The sequence below is a fragment of the Vombatus ursinus genome, unplaced genomic scaffold (assembly GCF_900497805.2).
Source record: "Vombatus ursinus unplaced genomic scaffold, bare-nosed wombat genome assembly UNPS02014808.1, whole genome shotgun sequence".
Lineage (NCBI taxonomy): Eukaryota > Metazoa > Chordata > Mammalia > Diprotodontia > Vombatidae > Vombatus > Vombatus ursinus.
In genome coordinates this window covers 2,512,547-2,533,113 of record NW_020954586.1, presented here as the reverse complement: position 1 = coordinate 2,533,113, position 20,567 = coordinate 2,512,547, and the positions used below count along the sequence as shown (strand labels likewise).

At 48.5% G+C, this 20,567-nt stretch overlaps 1 protein-coding gene across 2 annotated transcripts in view; it reads right to left on the bottom strand.

Moving 5' to 3' along the window:
- Window positions 1-1,903: 1,903 nt before the first annotated feature.
- Window positions 1,904-20,567, bottom strand: part of NGEF (neuronal guanine nucleotide exchange factor) — a 126,330-nt gene continuing 107,666 nt past the window's right edge. Inside the window, exons 9-15 of one of the 2 annotated variants that reach the window (XM_027875207.1) lie at window positions 19,915-19,989; window positions 14,903-14,992; window positions 13,867-14,030; window positions 11,896-12,051; window positions 9,568-9,647; window positions 6,815-6,919; window positions 1,904-3,551 (exon numbers count right to left, since the gene is read on the bottom strand). In XM_027875207.1, coding sequence (XP_027731008.1) covers window positions 3,361-3,551; window positions 6,815-6,919; window positions 9,568-9,647; window positions 11,896-12,051; window positions 13,867-14,030; window positions 14,903-14,992; window positions 19,915-19,989 — 861 coding nt within the window. In that variant the 3' untranslated portion in view covers window positions 1,904-3,360. The remainder of the gene's footprint in view (window positions 3,552-6,814; window positions 6,920-9,567; window positions 9,648-11,895; window positions 12,052-13,866; window positions 14,031-14,902; window positions 14,993-19,914; window positions 19,990-20,567) is intronic. The other variant, XM_027875208.1, reaches the window with a different exon arrangement.

The following is a 20,567-nucleotide window of genomic DNA, read 5'->3' as shown; positions in this document are numbered from 1 at the left end:
AATGGAAGCTCCTTCGGGGCAGGGACTGATTCCTGTCCATCTTTGTGTCCCCCACCTCGTAGAGCACCTAGTACAGGTAGTAGGGCTTTAATAAATGTCTTTCGAATCGTTTATCTAATTGAATTAACGAACTGGGATAGGACTTTATAACACCAGTATTAAAATAGCAGCAAAACCACCCATACCCTGAGAGCTACTTTTCTCCACTGAACTGGTTCTCCAAGGCTACTTTCCCATCTTTCCTTTCCCAGAAGAAGCCCCTGATGGGGCTTGCATCACAAATTCAGGCAAATATTGCACATTACAATGTTCTAGGAGGCAGGGTGTCCTTCTGACTCTCCCCGCTCCACCCTACTCCCAGCCCCATTTCTTACAAGCACGAATGTACAGAGGCACCGCCCCTCCACCCCTGTACCACCCACCGCCCCACCTGGGGCGCATGTCTGGTGCGCCCGGCTGCTTCCTCCAGGTAGCTTTACGGACTTACTTGAAAACTGCTTTTAAGTAAAAAACAAACAAAAAACCCAACCCCAAGTGTAACAATATTGTCATAAACACCATTATGCTTATGACAAAAAGTCTGTACTCCTTGGCCTGGCATTCAGGGCCCGCCAGCCCTCCACAATGTAGCCCCAGTCAATTTTCCCAGTCGTATTTCCCCGGCTCCAGCCAAACCTAGATGAAGGCAGGGATCACGCGTGTCAACGTTGCAGATGGCAGAAAGCTAGAATTCCTAACACAGTGGATGACAATGGTGACTAAGTGAGAGGAGATGAGGTCTCAGAAACCCTAATAGCTAAACACTATCCTGAGACTTTGGGACACATGTATGTATGTATGTATTTGGGACATGTATATACATATATGTGTGTAATGTACTTCACAAGACTTAAGGAGTTCCATAATTGTTAGCTGTTATTACTACTATTATTGTTGACAGAGTTGAGATCCAAGAAAACTTTGAGGGACTGAATAGAATAAGATGACATTAAATATGGATAAACAGAAATTTCTACACTTATATTAAAAAAACAAAACAAAAACGCCTGAGATGGGGCTAGAGAAGAATTCATCTGACAAAGATCTGGTGGGGTAAGTGGACCGAAAGCTCAGTATGCACCCCACAGGTGCCAGAGGAGTGCATTAGAATGTAAGCTCCTTGTGGGCAGGGATTGGTTTTGGTTCTTGTCTTTTTTGAGTCTTTAGTGCTTAGCAAAAAGCAAATGGAAAGTGCTTAATAAATGATTATTCATTGGTTGATTTGTTAGATCTTCAGCGCATTCCCATCCACAATGTAGGAAGTGAGGGTCCAGCTACTAGTTAGATATTATTATCACTAATTAATCCGGAAATGAATACTGCATAGCAGGAAGGACAAGAGCATACCAGGAGGACACCCAGAAGAGAGCAGGCAGGATGAGGAAAGGAGGCCAAACCTTGTAAGAACTCGTGGAGGGAGCTTAGAGGTGAAAGTCTGAGGGGAGGGGGAGTGCTCCTAATTAACCATGGGAGGGGTGGGCAGGGGGCTGGGTGCTCTTGCCCCCCCCCCACCAATCTTCCAGTAGGGGCCAGATGACTCCTTGGAGGGCGCAGCACACAGAGTCTGGTTCAGGTCCAGGTGAGACCAGAAGGCGCCTGAATGTCCAGGTGCGGGGACATTGGGGCTCATCATCCCCTTTACAAGGTCCTCACCCTTCTCCCTCGGGATCTGTCCTCAGGATGTTCTGTGTTCGTCCTCCCCCCACCCCCAGGCTACCCCCAGCTGCCTGGTGCTCAGGAAACCTTCCTGATCCCCCATTATTCCATGTACTTTGGACTGTCCAGCCACCCTCGAAATTGACCCAAGGGACCCCGATTCCCCATCCCAGTTTTGCCAACTTCACACGAATTTCACCATGTGTAATGTATTTTATGAAACAAAAAAGGCATTTAAAATATACATGGGTGGCAAGGAGAGGCAGGAACCAACAGACTTGCTTGTGGACCGGCTGATCCCGTTGTCCTCCCAACAGGCTCTGTCCCCTCAACCCTAAGCCACAGCCTTCTCCCCTCAGCAGATGGCTCAGAGCGGCAGGTGGACGTGCACCCCAAGCCAGGGCCGTCCCCTCCCCGGGAAGGTCAGAACATGCGTGGGTGGTCATGCGATCCTGCGTCACATCCACAGTCCCTTAGACGTGGGATCCCCACGTGTGAGAAGGCCAGCCTGCAGCTGAGCCTGGGGTCTCAAAGACTGGTCCTTCGTGTTGGAGAGAGGGGAGAGGTGCCCGTCTCCTCCAGGTCAGTTGTTTCATTACGAGGCACGTCCAAGCATAGCGGAAGGAAGCATGGCTTCGTCACCAGCCCGTCCCCTTAGGGGGTCCCACAAGCCACGAAACCCTGAGAGAGGAGCTGGTTCGGACCCTCCTCCTGGGTGCCTGATTCGGACCTGGGGAAACCCGTGGCCAACCGGGGGCACTGGGCTCGGTGACTTTTCTGCGTCTCCACAAGTAACAGAAACGGGGGCAGGTAAGAGCCCCCTCTGTGGAAGGGGCAGTGGCATGCTGGGGAGGGGGCCTGGAAGGAGCATCATTCTACTACACAAATATGACCTAGTGATGGGTCATACTTGACTTGGGTGCTGCCCAAATTTCCACCCCAAGGCGAATACCAGAGCACTTGGGTCTGTTCCCAGGGCATCCTCTTGGGTGCTAGGGGCTAATAATGGCTTCCATTTTCTCTTAAAGGTACCACACCCCACCAGGCCATGCTTTTTCTCTATGGTACTATATTGTTGATAGCAGAAATCTTCTGGTTCTTGAACTCAGAAACTGGTGGGAACCGTCCCTGGTGGCTGAAGGCTGCCTGCCTCTCCGGACTCCTTGGGAAGTGGTGTGGGTGGGTGAGTGGGGAGAATGCTTGGGGTCTGGGTCCCCTCATGCCCATGCAGTGAAAGGTTTCTCACACTTACTAAAGGATGGGGGGCGGAGGGCCGGGAAAAAGGCAGTAATGCAGTGCGGTGGAAAATCCACCTGGCTTGCTGTTTATAAATCATGAGCTCAAAAGAAGGGAATTTCTCTGCTCTCCCCTTCCCCCATTGCATCTGCCGCCAGAAGGACTAGGAATGCCTGACACGGTGGGAAGGGGAGGGGCAGAGGGGTGGGCTTCTGTACACAGTAAATGCAGCAGCATTCCTTTGGTTGGGGTGGACACAGTCCACAGGTGGAAAGATCAGACCCCTGCCTGCTGCCCCTCCCAGCCCCTTCTACCGCTCGGTCCCAGCCCTTGTACTCAACAATCTTTCTCTTTCTCCAGGCATCCTAGGACCTGCTCTCTGTCCTAGTGGCCCTAGGCTCAGGGGTCGGGGCTTGAGGAAGAGAGAGGTCATTGCCGATTTCTGCTGCCTATCTTCCTCCGGTCTTTGTTTTGGCTGCGTTGGGCGTCATCCATCTTGTGGACCCGGAAACACTCCTTGAGATTCTGGGATCGGATCTTGGGGTTCATGATCTCCTCCACCATAGAGCTTGGGAACCAGCCTCTTTCTTGGTCATGAAGGCGCTCCCCAAAAATCCAGCCTATGGGGTTGAGAGGAAGACGTCAAGGAGAAAGGGGGAAAAAAGCAACAAGATTTTATTGAAAACCTAGGGAATCCGGGACAAAAGAAAGCCGAATAGGATATTTTGTAGCCCAGCTATGGAGGGAAGTAGAGGGAGAATTAGTTTTGGAATTAGAAGCCCAGCCAAAGAAAAAAAATGTGGATAATATACCCAGTATAGACAGTGAATGAGTTTGTGTGTTATTAGCAAAAGGGGTCCTGGCCTCAAAGGACCTGGGTTCAAATCTGACCTCTGACACGTGTGACCTTGGGCAAGTTACTTCATTTCCCTGGGCCTCAGTTTCCTCATCTGTAAAATGAGATTTGACTAGAGGGTCTCTGAGCTAGCTCCCTTCCAGCCTGGGCACTCGGGCTTTCTGGCCCAAATCTCCTCATTTATGAAACTAGGATTCGACGATCTCCAGGGCCCCACAGTGGACGTTCTCGATAGCCGTGATTAACAATGAAAAATAAAAGCAGTTAGTAAAACAAGCAAGTCAAGTCCTATGGGCCTCAGATGCCAGGCAGTCGTGATAATAGAATGGAAACAACTCAGCGGTCACGGTTTTATGCTATTGCATGAGGCAGCCAGCAGAGGGCGCAGGTGACCGAGAAATATCAGCCACAGGGAGGGCTTGGCTTACCGCAGACCCAAGGGACCTCAGCGGCCATCAGACCAACCCGGCAAAATTATCATCTGCCTCTGCTTGGAGACCTCCAGTGATGGGGAGCTCACTACCCGTCAGGGTGGCCCGTTCTACATAGGGATGGCTCTGTTTCACGTCGTCCCAAGGTTGGAACGGATGTTGTCTGTCCCGTCCCTGACCAAAAATTCCTTCTACAATATCCCTGATGAGTGGTCATCCAGACTTCGATGGAAGATGTTTGGGAGGGGGCGACCACTGTCTCCCAAGAGTATCGGGCCCGGAAGGGATCTTAGAGACCACCCAGCCCAACCTTGTCATTTTACAGATGAGGAAACTGAGGCTCAGAGAGCTCACAGGATCATAGACCGAGAAGTGGAGGGAGCTTAGAGGCTTCAGTTGGACCCTCATTTTTTAGGGAAACTGAGCCCCAAGAAGGGGAAGTAGCTCGCCCAGGGATTCATGAATAGTGAGTAGCAGAGCAGATATCGGCACTAGAGAGGAAACTAACTCACTGCTTTGTGAAAAGCCCAGAGGGCGTCTCAGTCTGAATCGGGTGTGTGGTGGGTCTGGGGCAGCCCTGAGGGAGGCTGAGGTGCTGGGGCAGGGTGGGGATCCTCCCCTGGCACTCTGCCCTGAGCGGGCCACGCCCGGAGCAGGGGTGCGGTGCTGGGGCCGCATTTTAGAGAGGACTTTGATAAGCTTGCAGGGCGGGCAGAGAACGGCAAGCAGGCACGTTCAGGGCCTTGGGTCCATCCCAGACGAAGCTGGTCAAGAAATCCAAGGCCAGGACGTGCTACAAGACATACACACTCTTCCCCAGAGGCAGCTTCCTCACTTTGCCCACATGACTGAATTGACACCATGCCAGGGTGCCACCTCCTATCACTCACCTTCCCCAGGGCCAGTGGGGAATGAGAAGGGACAACCAGATGAGACACACTGGTGACCCATGGGGCCGGTTTAGGATACAAAGACACACCCTCTCCCCTCCTACACTCAAAGTTCCCACCAAATGGGCCTACTCGCCCTTCCTGTACACAGCACTCTATCGTCTTCCACCTCCAGACCTTTGTCCAGGCTGTGCCTCCCATCTGGAACCTTCTCCTCCCTCACCTCCATTTCTTGGAGACTCTGGCTTCCTTCAAGACTCAGCAGGTTCTGCCTTTCACAGGAAACCTTGCCTGGTGCCTTCCCCTCCAGGATTACTTTGGAGTATTTGACTACCCTAAGGAAGGGCTATTTGTATGTAGCTTAGATATATTTATAAATGTGTGTGTAGCCTCCCCTGATAGACTGTAAGTTCCTTGAGGGCAGGCACTGTCTTGCTTGCTTTTGTATTCCCTGTGCCTAGCACAGTGCTTCGCCCCTAATAGGCACTTGTATTGGTGATTCCCTGGCCCCCCTGTTGGGTCCCCCCTTCTCTTTCTTCTTAAATTCCCCTACTTTCCTATCCACTAATCAACAAGCATTAATAACGATAATAAAATTTAACGTATAATTGTATATAATATAGTATATAATTAGTATGTAATCTTACATATAACATATGACAGTTATGTTGTATAATATATTATCCTCATTACATAAATATAATCATTTATGATTCTTTCACTCCATACCATGCACTGTTCTGAGCACTGGGAATACAATGACAAGCACGAAACACTTCCTGCCTTCAAGGGGCTGATACTCTCTTCTCATGGCAGCCCGAATGGAAATTCCTTAACTCTAATGACTGTTCATTTTAAAAATTTTTGTCTCCACGACCCTGAGCACGGACCCTAACGGAGACAGGAAAGAAATGGAAAAGAAGGCCTTCAGTAAGACAAATCCTGCCCTAGAGTCCGTGGCACGGTGGCTGTGTGAGAGCCGGCCTCACCGGCAGGAAGACAGAGGCTGGCTCTTGGAGCCTGGGAAGGGCATTGAACCCTTCAGTGCCCAGTGCTCTCTGAGAGCAGCGGCCAATCCGCGTTGATGGAGGGAATTCCCGCACTCCAGGGTTCCCTATGCCGAGGAAAGCAAGGGCCCAGATCTCAATTCAAACAAAAATCAGCTGGCCACGCCCTTTCCTGCAAGGTGAAGCAGTAGCAGACACAGCAGTAGGGGCCTCTCTGTGCTGGGGCCGGGATCAGGGCAATCCATGAACATAAGGCTGGCAAATCAGGAGACCCAGCTCTGTCCTTAAGGAGATGTGTGATGCTGAAAGGCAGTATAGCTCAGTGGATAGAATACTGGCCTTAGAGGCAGGGAGACCTGGGTTCAAATCCTCCCTTAGACATTCCCCAGTGTGACCCCTGGACAAGCCCTCTGTAACCTCTCCAGGCCTCAGTTTCCCGCTCTGTCAATCAGAAAGGGAGTGGTCATCTCCCCCACCTCCTAGACAGCATAGTGAAGGTGACTAAGGTAACAGCCAGAACACTTTCAGAAGGTAAGGGGATGGGTGGCATAGACGTGATGTGGGCAGTATAGACATGTGGCATGGGTGGTAGAGATGTAATGAGGGCAGTATAGACATGGGGTGTGGGTGGGACAGACGTGTGATGAGGGCGGTATAGACAGACCTAGGCGCAAGTTTCCCTGCTGGCATGGTACTCACCATCTTCTGTCTTTTCCAGGATGTTCAGAATGTCGGCCAGCTCCAGGGACAGCTCGTCCGGCTGCTGAGCGACGTAGGGGTGGACACACTGCACCTGGGGACAGTCTGTTGGGGGGAAGGGTGGACAGAAGAGGCTTTTGTCCAGAATGTTCCAGGCATTCTCTGGAGCCCGGCCTGCAGTGGGCCTTCTGAACCCAGGTCAGAGCCGGTGCTGTGGAGGGGTCGGGCGGAGGGGAGGGTCAAGGACAGTTTCTAGCCCAAATAAAATGCCAAGTCATGGGAAGAAAAGGAAAACTCTTTGAATGGGGGCGCAGGTCACAAGGTCAATAGCCTCAGAAAAGCTGAGCTTTCTTCCTGTTGCCTGGATGGAGGCAGATGACGGCTCGGGTTCACTTCAGAGAGCTGGTCTGAAGGACCTCCCCAGGGCCACAGAGCGGGGATTTGAACACAGGTGCCTTGTCATCTAACAAGAAGGCAGTGTGGCCCCGTGGAAAGACCCTGCTTCTGGAGTCAGAGACTCTGGGTTCAAATGCTGTCTCTGGTACTTACCACCTATGTGACCTTGGGCAACTCAAACTGAAAAGGCTGAATAGTAACCTCCAAAATCTATACTCCTAGGATCATACTGAGCCTCAGTTTCTTCATCTGTAAAATGAGCTCACTGGGTGACCTCTGAGGTGCCTTCTAATTTTAAAGCTATGTTTCTATATGCTGTTGCTCAGTCGATCTGATTCTTCATGACCCCGTAGACCATACTGTCCACAGGGTTTTCTTGGCAAAGACACTGGAATGGTTTGTGATTTCCTTCTCAGCTGGATTAAGGTAAACAGGGTGAAATGACTTGTCCAGGGTCACAAGCTAGTAAGTGTCTGAGGCCACATCTGAACTCAGGTCTTCCTGATTCCAGGCCCAGCGCTCTGTGCACTATGGCGCCCCCTAGCCACCTTCTGTTTCTACAGATTCTATCGTTTAAAACTGTGCTAAGTCTCATGGGACACCCTACACAGTGCAAAGGGACCTTCGAGGCAGGTCACTTTGTCCACCCCCATTTTAGAAACAAGGAAATGGAGGCTTGCAGAGCCCACGGGGTCCTGGCATCACATCAAAGATTATTAGGGGAGGGGATCTTGGGGGTCAATTCATTCAGTGCCCTTATTTTATAGATGAAGATGCTGAGGCCCCTGAGGGTCAACAGATAGGAAGAAGCAGAGCCAGGATTCAAACCCAGGCCTTGGGATGTCCGTGGCAGCAGCCTTTCACTGGCACACGCCGCCCCCTGCAAAAGTCACTCGAAAGCCTTGGATCCCCTTAAGGAGTGGGATGGTCAGCCTTCCTGAGAGGCCTTGGAAGTTCTGTGGGATTCCTGCTCTTGAGCAAGAAGCCAGGGAGGAAGGGATTTGTCGAGCGGCCCAGGGCTCAGAAGGACTGACTCATTTTTACGAAAGAAAAACTCTTTGGATTGTTATGTGTTTCATGAGCTTCGTGAAGGGCCTTCAACCCCACAGCAGACAACCCAAGAGGGCGACTGGCCTCTGGAGCCTGCCTGACCCTGGCCAGAGTGAGGTCCTTGTGGCCCACTTCAGCCCTTTGCCTCTGAGTCTCAAGAACTATGTCTCATCCCTTAAGACTTCCAGGTATCTGACTTATTTCTTATTTATTCCTTCTTTTGCCCAAGCATCCATGAAAACATTTCTAGTTCAAGGCCTTAAAAAGGACATTAGACTTATTATGGTCCAGACCAATGATTTCATTCAAATGGTATAGGCACCTTCTGGTGAAGATGCTTCCTCTACCCACGCAGACGGACTCCTTCTCTGATACTTCTGGCCTGAGAGAGCAGCCACCCGCACCGAGGGCAAGGGATCTGCTCAGTCTAGTGGGAAGACTCGAACTTGGGTCTTCTAAGACCAGTTCTGCCTCATGACTAAGCTGTCAGTCTAACACAAGACCAGCGCTTCAGAACGTAAACTCTCTCTGTGGCCGGACAGCACGATCCTATAAAGAGATTTTAGGAGCCCTTTATCCCCTGAAATACTGTCTGAATCTCAGAGAAGAGAGAATACTTGGAAGGATGTCTCACTGTGAGTTAGGGAAGCTTAACCCGGCATCCACAAAGTTTTGGCTTTTGGCATTTTGACAGATGAGTTTCAGTGCGACTGGTTTGCTTTGTGATCCCGCGCATTCTGATTTACACACTTTAACATATAAGCCAGGGAAGAGTCCTGTAGACTTGACCAGGCTGTCAGATCGGTCCGAGACCCACAAAAAAGTGAGCCCTGATCTGAGTAAACCACCCTCCTTTCCATGGAGAAGTGAAGGACTATGGGTGTGGGAAACTGCATACTGATGTCAGACATCGTTACTGATGTCAGACATCCTTACTGATGTCAGACATTGTTACTGATGTTAGACTTGTTACTGATGTTAGACTTGTTACTGATGTCAAACATTGTTACTGATGTTAGACTTGTTACTTTGTGGGATAGCCCTTTGATACAAGAGAAGATCCCTGGTAGGAGGAGGATGGTGGCTTGTATCCAAGGATGTCTATGATGTACAAATGAGAGGCATCAATGTAACTTTAAGTGATAAATCTATAAAGGCCTCGCTCCACATATCTTCAGCACGACTTGGGGCACTCTCAGGGCCTGGCACCAGAGACACTCACTTCCAACACGGCACCCACAAGCCAAGCTTTCCCTTGAAAGGACGCGGGGAGGAGAGGAAGCGGAGGGCTTTCTGGGGATGCTCACCAAGCAGTCTTGATGTGAAGGAAACAAACTTCGTCCTCCGATTCGGGGCCAGGGAGGTCATCCAGCGTTTCATCTCGCTCCTGTGAGGGCAGACACACACCACGGACAGCATGTTTACACCGGCTCTGGGGAGACGTGCCCCCCCCACCCCTGCCCCCATGGCCTTCTCTCCCGGGCCACGCCTGGCTTTGCTTTGACCTTCTGGGGCTGGTGACATACCTACGCCCCACACTGCAGCAGGACCCACCCTCTTCAATATGTAATGGGATGTAAAAATAACTGGAGATGCATGTGGGTGCTCCCGTCACAGATCCTACCCCCACACAATGCTCACTTCAGTTTCTGCCTGAAGCAATCTGTCAGGAGGGGCTGCAGCTAATGGCCTGGCCCAGGAAACAGCCTCCGGAGTAGTAGGGAAAGGGGGAGGATCTGAGTTCAAATTCTGGTTCTGCTACTTATTCCCTGTGAGACTTTGGGGAAGTCACCTCATCTCTATGAGCCTCAGTTTCCTTCTCTGTAAAACAAGGGGATTGGACTCTCTGGCGTCTGAGGTCCCTTTCAGCTCTCACATTCCATGATCTGCAGTCTAGGTTCCCTCCTGGCTTTGCCATCTCTGTTCTAGGTTCCTCTGAGCTCGCTCATTGTGTGTTCTAGGTTCTCCTCAGTTCAGATATTCTGTATTCTACCTTTTAAGGTCCCTCCTGGCTAGAGCCTCTTCTGTTCTAAGGCCCTTCCAGTTCTGACATTTCCTGTTCTAAGATTCCTCCGAGCTTGGGCATTCCATATTCTCAGCCTCTCCCAGCTCTGAATCCTATCACAAGGCTCCACGCTCTTCCCTAGAATTGCTGCTGGTGCTCACGGCTCACACTCGTCACATTTGTGGGAAGGTGAAATGGGGGGGGGGTTAAAAACAGGCCTGGGCTTCCCAACGTGCGGGTGGGTGCCCTGGCAGCTGGGCTAGTAGGACAAAGAGAACCAGGCATCCTGCTTTACCAAAATGACCAACTCTTCAAGGTGGCAGAGGCTTGGTGGATGGAGTTGAGTCCAGCCCAGTGCTTCCCTGTCCCCGCGGGCAAGCCTGGCTGCAGGTGATGAGGACAGCTGGGAGGGACCTTCAAGGCATCTAGTCCAACCCAGCTACTTTACAGAGAAGGAAACTGAGGCCTAGACTAGTCCACAGGTGGGAAGGAGCAAAGCTGGGATTCGAACCCAAATCCAAATGCTCTTTCCACTACAATGAGAGGAAAGAGGGGAAGTGAGTCGGGCAGGCTGTTACATTGGTTTAATTCAGTTCAGCGTGATGCAGTGCAACGAGTACTCCAAACACCTACTATTTGCTGGGCACTGTTCTAGGCATTGGGGATAATAAAACAATAATAACTAGAATTCATCTAGTATTTTTAAGGTTTACAAAGCACTTTACGTAGATCTCATTTGATCTCAAAACCCCTGGGAAGTAGGTGCTATTATTAACCCCATTTTATAGATGAGGAAACTGAGGCTAAGTGACTGAAGTCACTTAAGTGAAAAGAGGTTAAGTGACTTGTCCCATGTCGCACTAACTAGCTTCAAATCCTGAAGTAGGATTTGAATTCAGGTCTTCTTAACTCTAGACCTAGCTCTCTCTTCCCTGTGTTACCTCATTTCCTACAAGAATGAAACAGTCCCTATACTCAAATACCTGCAGAGATGAATAATCACAAAATAATTGTGGCGTGAGGCAGGGATAAGGCACCAGATACTGCGGGCTCAGGAAAGGCTGCACGTGGGAGGCTGAACAGAAATCGAGCTGTGAAGTAAGCTAGGGACTCTAAGCCATAGAGTTGAAGGGAGATTGCATTCTGGCATGGGGTACAGCCAGTGCAAAGGCAGGGAGGTTGGAAATGGAATAATATGTAGGGGGAAGAGCAAATGGGGCAGTCTGGCTGGAATATAGAGAGTGTGAGGGAAGTTTAACAGGAAATTGGTTCTGAAGAATCCATGTGCTGGGTTGAACAAACTCCTGGTAGGGTTGGAATGAAGGGAGAAAGGCACGGGATGGGTATCCTTATCACCTTGCCATTCCATAATTATCTAACTACTTTCTCAACCTTGAGCACAGCCTTCCACCTGCTCTGTCAGTCTTCAGGGGCCGGAGAGAATGGGAAAAAAGCACGGTACAACCAAAAGGAGAGAGAGAGCAGAAACATCTCCTTAATGGGGCAAATCCCATTTCCTGGAGCCATTTTCTGTGTGTCCATGGGGCCTGGCTGGCCTCTGATGGGAAAGATGTCCAGGCACACAGGGAATGGTGAGCATGTGGACGGGCCTGCAGGCCTTCGCACTCACTGGGACGAGGCCTTCAGCATGTAGGTGGCTTCCCGGTCGTCCGCATTCTCAAGCAGCCTCAGGATGAAGACGTTGGCCAAAGTCTGCCCTTGGTCCTCCAGCTCCTCCACCCGCAGGAGGCCACGGGGAGCTGAGTCAAACACCTGGTACTTGTCCCTGGGGATAAGGGGGCAGGAAATAATAGCAATTATTCATTGTGGCCATGCCTTTGCATAAGCTGGGCCCCCTGCCTGGCATGCCCTTCCTCCTCACCTCTGCCTCCCGGAATCTGTGGCTCCCTTAGGACTCAGCTCAAGGGTCACCTTCCACGTGAGGCCTTTCCTGATGTCCTCAGCTGCCGGCTGGGCCCTCCCTCCTTCCCTAACCACCTGTATTCTCCTGTGCATTGGACGTGAATGTACATTCATATGCACTGTCTCCTCCACTAGAATGTAAGCTTTTTGAGGGCAGGGCCCGCTTCCCTTTTGTCTTTCTATCACCAGCCTGGCACAATTGGCTGACTAAGCATTCCTTAGCTTCCCCTTGCTCCACACGTGGAACGTGGATCACACAGCTCAGCTTTCTGACAGCTTTGCAGGGAGCCCTGCCTGCCCGTCATTCTGCTCTGGTCACGTCCCGTCACTCAGCCCTTTGCTCAAAACCCTCTCCTGTGTCATTCATCCTTTGACTTCTAAGAGGACCAGTGATGTCTGGATGACGTCTTGACTTGAGCATGAGTTAGATGTAAGTAAGGTGCCCAGAGTCCTCAGCTTCTCTCTCTCCTCCAGAGTCCACTGGCAGGACAAAGGTCAGGATGACTGGTGATGGCCTGGGATGCAGGGGCCAAGCTCTCAGTGTTCCACTGCACCTTCACGGCCATTGGAACAAACTGTTCTCATCTGTTCATTCCAAAGGGGCAAGTCTTCACATGACTGGGGTAGACACCCCCCCACTTCATGGAAGGGATGCCACTGCTTCCATGAAGACTTTGTTGGCTACCCTCACTTGCAAATGATCTTTTCACCTTGTGCCTTACCTCCTATGTCTTGTAAAAAGCTTTAAAAATGAATTTTATTGAAATCTTAAAAAATTGTTTTACATCCCTTACATTTATTTCCCAGTGCCCTGGCTCCTCCACACAACTGCCCAAGAGCGGCATCCTTGGTATCCATGGTCGTCTGTCACCTCCGGGGTCAAATACCAACTCCTCATTTTGGCATTGTGAGTCCTTCAGAACCTGGCTCCAGCCCACCTCTCCGGCCTTACCACACATTAGTCTCCTTCCAAACTGGCCTTCCCGCTGTTCCTCCTGCCTGACAGTCCATCTCCCACCTCTTGCCCCTAGCAATCACTTCTTCCTCAGCTCAAGCATCATCTTTGTGAAGCCTTTTCTGCTCCCCCTGGCTGACAGTGACTCCTCCTATTCCCTTGTATATATAGATTTAATTTGTGAGTGTGTGTGTGTTAAGTCAATCAATAAAAACTTATTTAGCACCTACTATGTGCCAGGCACTAGATATAAAACTATCATAATATTAATTTTAATGCTTATTATCAAATAATAATAATATATAATATATTAACAATATGATGTTAATATACTAAACAAAATTATGTACATTAGTGAAATTAATTAAATAATGGAATAGTTACGTATAATATATGATATATACTTATATATGCACATGGTATTGCCCCAATGGAAGGTAAGCTCCTTGAGGACAGGGACATTTTTTTCCTTTGTATCCCCAGCACTGAGCAGAATGTAACTTAGTAGCTGGTTAACAAATACTTATTGAATGATTGTCAAAAAGGAAATGCATTGACGTGATTTCTTCTCAGTGAACCCAGAGTGGCTCCACATGATCACTCATTCTTCTTTCTAAGTGCTCATAAGTCACTGACTTAACCATCTGTTGCATGGTTTTCTTGGGGATGGATGCTGAACTTTTTAGGATCTGCCTTCTTCCTCTTTTCATATTTTGGACTCACCCGGGAATTTGCCTGCAGATCACAAGCAGATCATTGAAAAGGAAGAGATAGATTTCTCTGAAGAGTTTTTTGGTCCGAAGGGTCCGGGATGTCTTGGGACCAGACATCTGTTGTAGTTCCCCTTGCTTCAGCAGCCAGCGGGAGTGAGATATAATGGGCACAGACTGAGAGAAAGAGATAAAGGACAAGGTTAGAATATGTGGTCAGGGGGTCAATGTCACAAACCCCTTACGTCACAGGACGATGACATCATTCTGGTAAGGTCAGAGTGGGCTGGCTCACAAAAAGTGACTCCACCTTTAGGGATCATGAACTTAGGACTGTTAAGGACTGTAGGGGCCATTTTACAGGTGAGGAAACTGAGACCTAGAGAGATGAAGTGAATTGATCCAGGTCACAAGGTAGTAAATGACAGAATCAGGATTCAAACTCATGACTCCATGCTCACTCATTGCTTTCAAATGTCAAGGAAACAATACTAGGCTTGAAATTCCACCTGGAATACCTACCAGCTTTGTGAACATGGGCAAATCACTGAACATCTCTGGGGTTCAGTTTCCTCATCTATACAATGGGGACAATGCTACCTATAGTATCTTCTGTGAAATGAAACAATGCCCACAACAGTTTTTACAAAATTCAAAAGCATTTGCACACACAAAATCACTGCATTCCAATGAAAAGAGAAGCAGTGAATTGGGGGTTCTTTAAGGCATCACACCAAAGCTAGCATTCTGACTATTCGTTCAGCTTAGTCTGATATGACATGAGATGTTGAATGGACTTCACTTAGGACAGTCAGGGCGCAAAGCTGGCTAAATTAGGAGATATTATTAATCAATCAAACATTTATTAAGTGCCTAATATGTGCCAGGCATTGTGCTAAGTACCGAGGATACAAAAAGAAGCAACAGACAATCCCTGCCATCAAGGGGCTTACAATCTAATAAGGGAGAGAATATGCAGACAAATGTATACGAAGCAAATTATATTATTTATGCAGCATTTGGGAAAGGTTTATTGGAAACGACTATACCTTAATCTTAAATTCCATTTTCTTCTGAATGCTAATCATCTGTTCTGTCCGACTCATCTTCCTGACACCTTCATTGCATGCTTTTACCACCTGGAAAAAAGAACACCCAGAGGGGTCACAAGTCACAGCAACCTCCCTCCAGTAGGGTTCCAATGTCTCAATGCATTCATTGCATGATAGTGGAGACCACCATGACAGTTGTGTGACCAACCAGAAGGAACCGTTGGCTCTGATAGCAAACTGGAAGTCAATTCCATGACTGCTGCAGCACTTAGGCTGAAAAACCTATGAATTAAGTGGCAATTTTGTCACTACCTTTTAAAACTTAATAGACATTTAAAAAAATTGTATGTAACAGAAGGCCATGTGTTCATAAACAATCCTCTTTTTATCCCTTGTATATTGAGATGTTAATGTTTGTTGATAATTGTCATGTTCATGATAGAAAAAAAATTGAACAAAACCCTATGAGTTACTGCTAGGAATGTCAATATTTGTCCTTCTTGGGAGAAAAATACATTTTGATGAGAAGTTTCACTGGAAGGACAAGCAAGGATGATGAAAACAAAGTGGAAAACTTGGATCTCATGCCTCAGATCCAGTGTGAGAGCCAAGTTCGTCCCATTTCATTCGTGGAACATCCCCTGGCCCCTTCCCTGGTAGGTGGGGCTCTCACCACCCCGCATCTCAGTTCATTCTTATTTACATGTAGGTTGTGTTTTCCCCTCCTTGTTTCCCCAGTAGAATGTAAGCTTGGGGGGAGGGGCGAAGAAAATGTATTGTTTTCATCTTTGTATTCTTGGTGCCTAGCATGGCACTTTGTATATAGCAGGTGCTTAAGAGACATTTGTTGAATTGAAAATGTGCTTTAGGCCCTATGGCCTGAATCCTAGAAGTATAAAATGTTGGGGCTGAGATGTTAATGACCTTAGAGAGGCCAGGGCCCTTAATTCATAGATGGGGGGAGGCCCAGAGATACGAAATGACTAGCAGTTTTGGGGATACCTTCCTTCCTGGTTCTCCTCCCACCTCTCTGACCACTCCTTCACTGGATCCTCTTCCAGATCATGTCCTCTAACCATCGATATCCCACAGAAGTTTGTCTTAGGCCCTCTTCTCTTCTTCTATACTCTCACTTGGTGATCTCACAAACCCCCATGAATTTAGTTACCATCTCTGTGCTGATAATTCTCAAATCTACCTTTTCTGTGCTCATCTCTCTGCTGACATCCAATGTCCAAATGCCTTCTAGCTATCTCAAACTGGATATCCAGCAAACATCTTATACTCAGTATATCCAATTCACTATCTTTCCCCCAACCCCTCCTTCTTCCTTACCTATTACTGTAGAGGACGCCACTCTCCTCCCAGTACCTCAGGCTCCCAACCTAGGAGTCATCCTGGACTCCTCATCTTTCTCACTTGTCCAAGCCTTTGCTAAGGCCTGTCAATTTCACCTTTGCAAAATCTCTTATAGATTTCACCTCTGCAACATCTCTGGTCTATTTTACCTCTACAACATTTCTGATTGATTTCACCTCTGCAACATCTCTTGTAGATTTCACCCCCCCCCCCCAACATCTCTTGTCAATGTCACCTCAGCAAATATCTCCTTGATTTCACCTCTGCAATATTCCTAGAATACACTCTCCTCTGCCACTGCCCCTACCCTGGTACAGACCCTCATCACCTGACCCTGGAACTATTGCAACAACTGCAGGAGGAGGGGTCTGCTTGCTTCAGGCCAGTTGATGTATGATCTTATGTCTTACCACTTCAACCAGATTATCAAGTCCCTGGTGAATGGGTGTGGGGGGATGTTTGTATCTACTCCAGCACCAGGTCCCATGCTATTATGCCTATTTCTTCTTAAGAACTGATTGCATCAGTTGGGATACTCCTGGAGTAGAAATCTTTTCCACTGACACAGTTAGTACCTCCTCTGTAATTTAGTCTTTAGAGAGCTGCCAGGGGCATTTCTATAGCACTTTAAGGTCTACAAAGTGGTTTACATATGTTATATCCTTTGATCCTCACTGTGAGTTAGGTGTTATTATTATCTTTATTTTGCACATGAGAAAACTAGGACTGGGAGAGGGTTAGTGAATTGTCCAGGGTCACACAGGCAGGATCTGAACTCAGGTCTTCCTGACTCCAGGCATAGCACTTCTACAACTAAAAGTCTACAGGATTTCGAGCTAGTAAGGCCATTAAGATCAACCTGAGAGACTGAGGGATTTTTCCAGGATCGCTTAGCCACACTACATGTCAGAAGCAAGACTTGACCTCCAGGTCTTCCTGACCCCACAGTCAGTTCTCTATCCAATATGCCATGTGGCCTCCTACCATGCACATACAGTAGGCACTGTGCTCTGTTTGTTGGGTGGGTGAATGGCTGGATAGATGGATGGATGAGCTGATAACTCAATGGGTGACTGAGTAAGTAGATGAATGTGAGTACAATACACCAAAGAATAAAATAATCTATGTGTAACATCACTTCCATTCTCATACATCCTAACATTTTAAAGAGAAAACAGGATGCTCTTCATTTTTCCTAGGAAGATAGAACAGTAGGGAACAAGCTTTATTCTTGGAGGACTCTGGCATGGACTGGGTCAGCTGGGGGCTCAGCAGGATCCACAGTCATTGTGACAGATGGGTGGAAATCGGGCTCATGTTCCCACAAAGGTCTTTCCAGAGTTCCCAGGACTGAGGCAACAAACCAAACACCCTTCCCAGAGGTCAGGAGATTCCTGAAAGCTTTTGCCAAATGGGCATTTCCAGACCTAGTAGTTAACGTATACAAGTCTCCTCTGATTATTTCTAGATGCCAAGAATACATATACTATATACATATACAAAAATATACACACAGCTTGGCATAGTGGGTAGATAGCACTTGAAGCCAGGATGACCTGATTTCAAATCTCACCTGTGATGCTGACTAGCTGTGATTGTGGTAAAGTCCCTTCACCTCTGTCTGCCTTAGCTTCCTTACTGAGTCTTTGTCAGGGTCAAATGAAATAACATAAGTGAAGTACTTTGCAAATTGTAAAGTGCTAGATAAATGTTTATTACAATGATGACTATTATTAGAATGCTAGACACTCACAGACACATGTTTACACACAGGGACATACATACATACCCACAGATGTGTTCAAAGACTTCACTTTCTGCACAGCCTACCTGGACATACACACTTAGACATAACACACACACATGCATATAGTCTACATGAACACATATATACACACAAAACACATACATACATACACCATTCACACACACATGTACATCCCTTGTCTTCCCTCCTTACCACTTCCCCTGTCCCTGTCTCCAAGTCATCCCAGGTTGGCAAGAAGTAGGGAGACACTCTACCTGGGAAATAGCCTAACCCTTGTCTTCTGGCTATTTGACTGCTGACGTGCTCGGATGAGAGGGAAATCAGCAATCTATTCCTTCAGATTGGACGGTGGACCATTAAGCCTTGGCAGCAGCTTTGACTCCACATCCTAAGACCACCCAGACCTGACATCTGGAGCCTTACTGGCAGCCCCACTGCTGCCCCCTCGTGGACTCTGCTTCCTGCAGCCAAACTTGATTTTCTTTGTGGTCTCTACCAATTAAGGTGTGACCAATTTGTTCGCATGTGATGTCATGTATAAGTCAGAAAAATGTTTCAAGATCTGATAATGGCAGAGTTTCCCACAATGCATTTCCATGAATGTTTTCTTAAAATGCATCTATAGTTCATGAAGCATGACATATCTAAGCTGCATATGCACACACGTGCACCTTCCATATTTACATGTGTATATTTATACATACATACACAATGTGTATGTTTGTGTCTATACATACACATTGTATACACACATGATATACACACACAGTGAACACTCGTATCTTACTATCTATCAATGCACACACATATATGGGGCTACATTCAGGAATTTTGTAGCAAGACTCCAGAAGAAAGCTGGGGGGAAGGGCAGCACCAAGTGGAATTGACAGTGGAGAAAGGAGGCCACGCCCTTTCTCTTCTCACCAATATTATTGGCTGCCTAAGTTGTCAATCAGTGGAAGACAGCCAGGGATGGATTTCACCCCTTCTCCCTTCCCTGGATGTCTCAATGCTGAGGTGTGTTTGTGGCCAGGGATACTGGGTAATAATGCTCCTCTTTGGCTTAGGGAGTGGCAGGGGATGGGCCCAACCCTCAGGCTGCTTCTTCCTTGCATTTGTGAGGCTGGAGAGAGGGTGAGGGTGCTAAGGGCACCCCAGTGTCCACCAGGCTTCCAGTCTGCAACATCTCTCTTCCCATCCTAGAAAAGGTGGGCAACCTCAGTGGCCCACCACCCAACAACCAACAACGAGCCCCCTCGTTTCCCTAGATTCCAGGAGGAGATTTGGAGCTGCATCTTGGACAGGAATGAGATCATTTACAGATCCCGGAGGGAAGGAAAGCCCGACCCACCTAAGCCATTTTGGATGAGATGAAGCTGCCCAATTCACAGCTTCTTAGCTGCAGCTGAGACAAAGGTTTCCCCAGGGGGAAAATCACCTCCATACTCAGGGATTTTAATTTGCCCAGTCTCAGGAATCCTTTAACGCTAAGAGTGGTTTCTTCACTGTAGCCTGAGAACTGTCCACCTTCACCAGTGGCTGCCTGGGCACCAGCACTGAGCATTGCACTGGGGTCTGCTCCAAAAAACATGGAGGCTCTAGATGATGGCTCCAGGGGCCCCCCAATCCCTCCTGGCAAGTGCCGGGCAGGAACAGCCCTGGGACCCCTCAGTACCATCTGTAGAGTTGTTTCTGTGAGGATTCCACCTCAGGGTCTGGAGCACTTTCCCAGGAGAGGAGCCTGGGGTTGGGGTTAAGGGTAGGGTTGCCCCCAGTCGAGGGGCAGTGCGGCAGGAGCGGTTTGGTTTGGAAGCCAGGTGCTCTGCAGAGAATGGAAAAGGGATCTCAGGGGAGCCTCAGAGCAGCCAATGAGCAGATTTACCATTTCTAGCTCCTTGTGGGCGTCCAGGGCTGTGCATTCCCGTTCAGAGCTCTCTTCCACCCTCTTCAGAATATTCTGACCAGGAGACAAAATGGAAGTGGAGTTAGGGATGAGCAAAACAGTAGACAGAACCCCCTACCCCACCTCCCATAGCAGCTAGTAGCGTGCAAGGACTCCCAAGGGCCCCTTTCCATCTTATCCAGAGGTGAGGGCTCTCATCTCTAATGGAGTCAGCACATGGCCCAAAACAGATGCCAAGGCAAGATCTCTGGAGCCAGTGTCTATGCCAGGAGAGAGGGGGAAGGGAAAGGGGAAGGGAGGGGGAGGGGTAAGAGGGAAGGGAGGGGAGGGGGAGGAGGGAAGGGAGGGGGAGAGGGAAGAGAAGGGGGAAGGGAGGGGGAAGAGGCATCTAGAATAACTGGGGTACAAAAAACATTTAAAATGCAAAATCAAGGAGAAGAGATGTGTGTAAGGGAAAGAGTAAAACACAGATAGATTATAGATGATGATGATGATGATAAATGGAGTAAAGAGGGGAGAGGAGAGTGGGGGAAAGAGAGAGTGAAGAGAAAGAGGTGGAAAGGGAGAGAGAAAAGGAAAGAAGGAAGGGGAGAGGAGAGAGAATAAGAGAGGAAGAAGACAAGGTGGGGGGG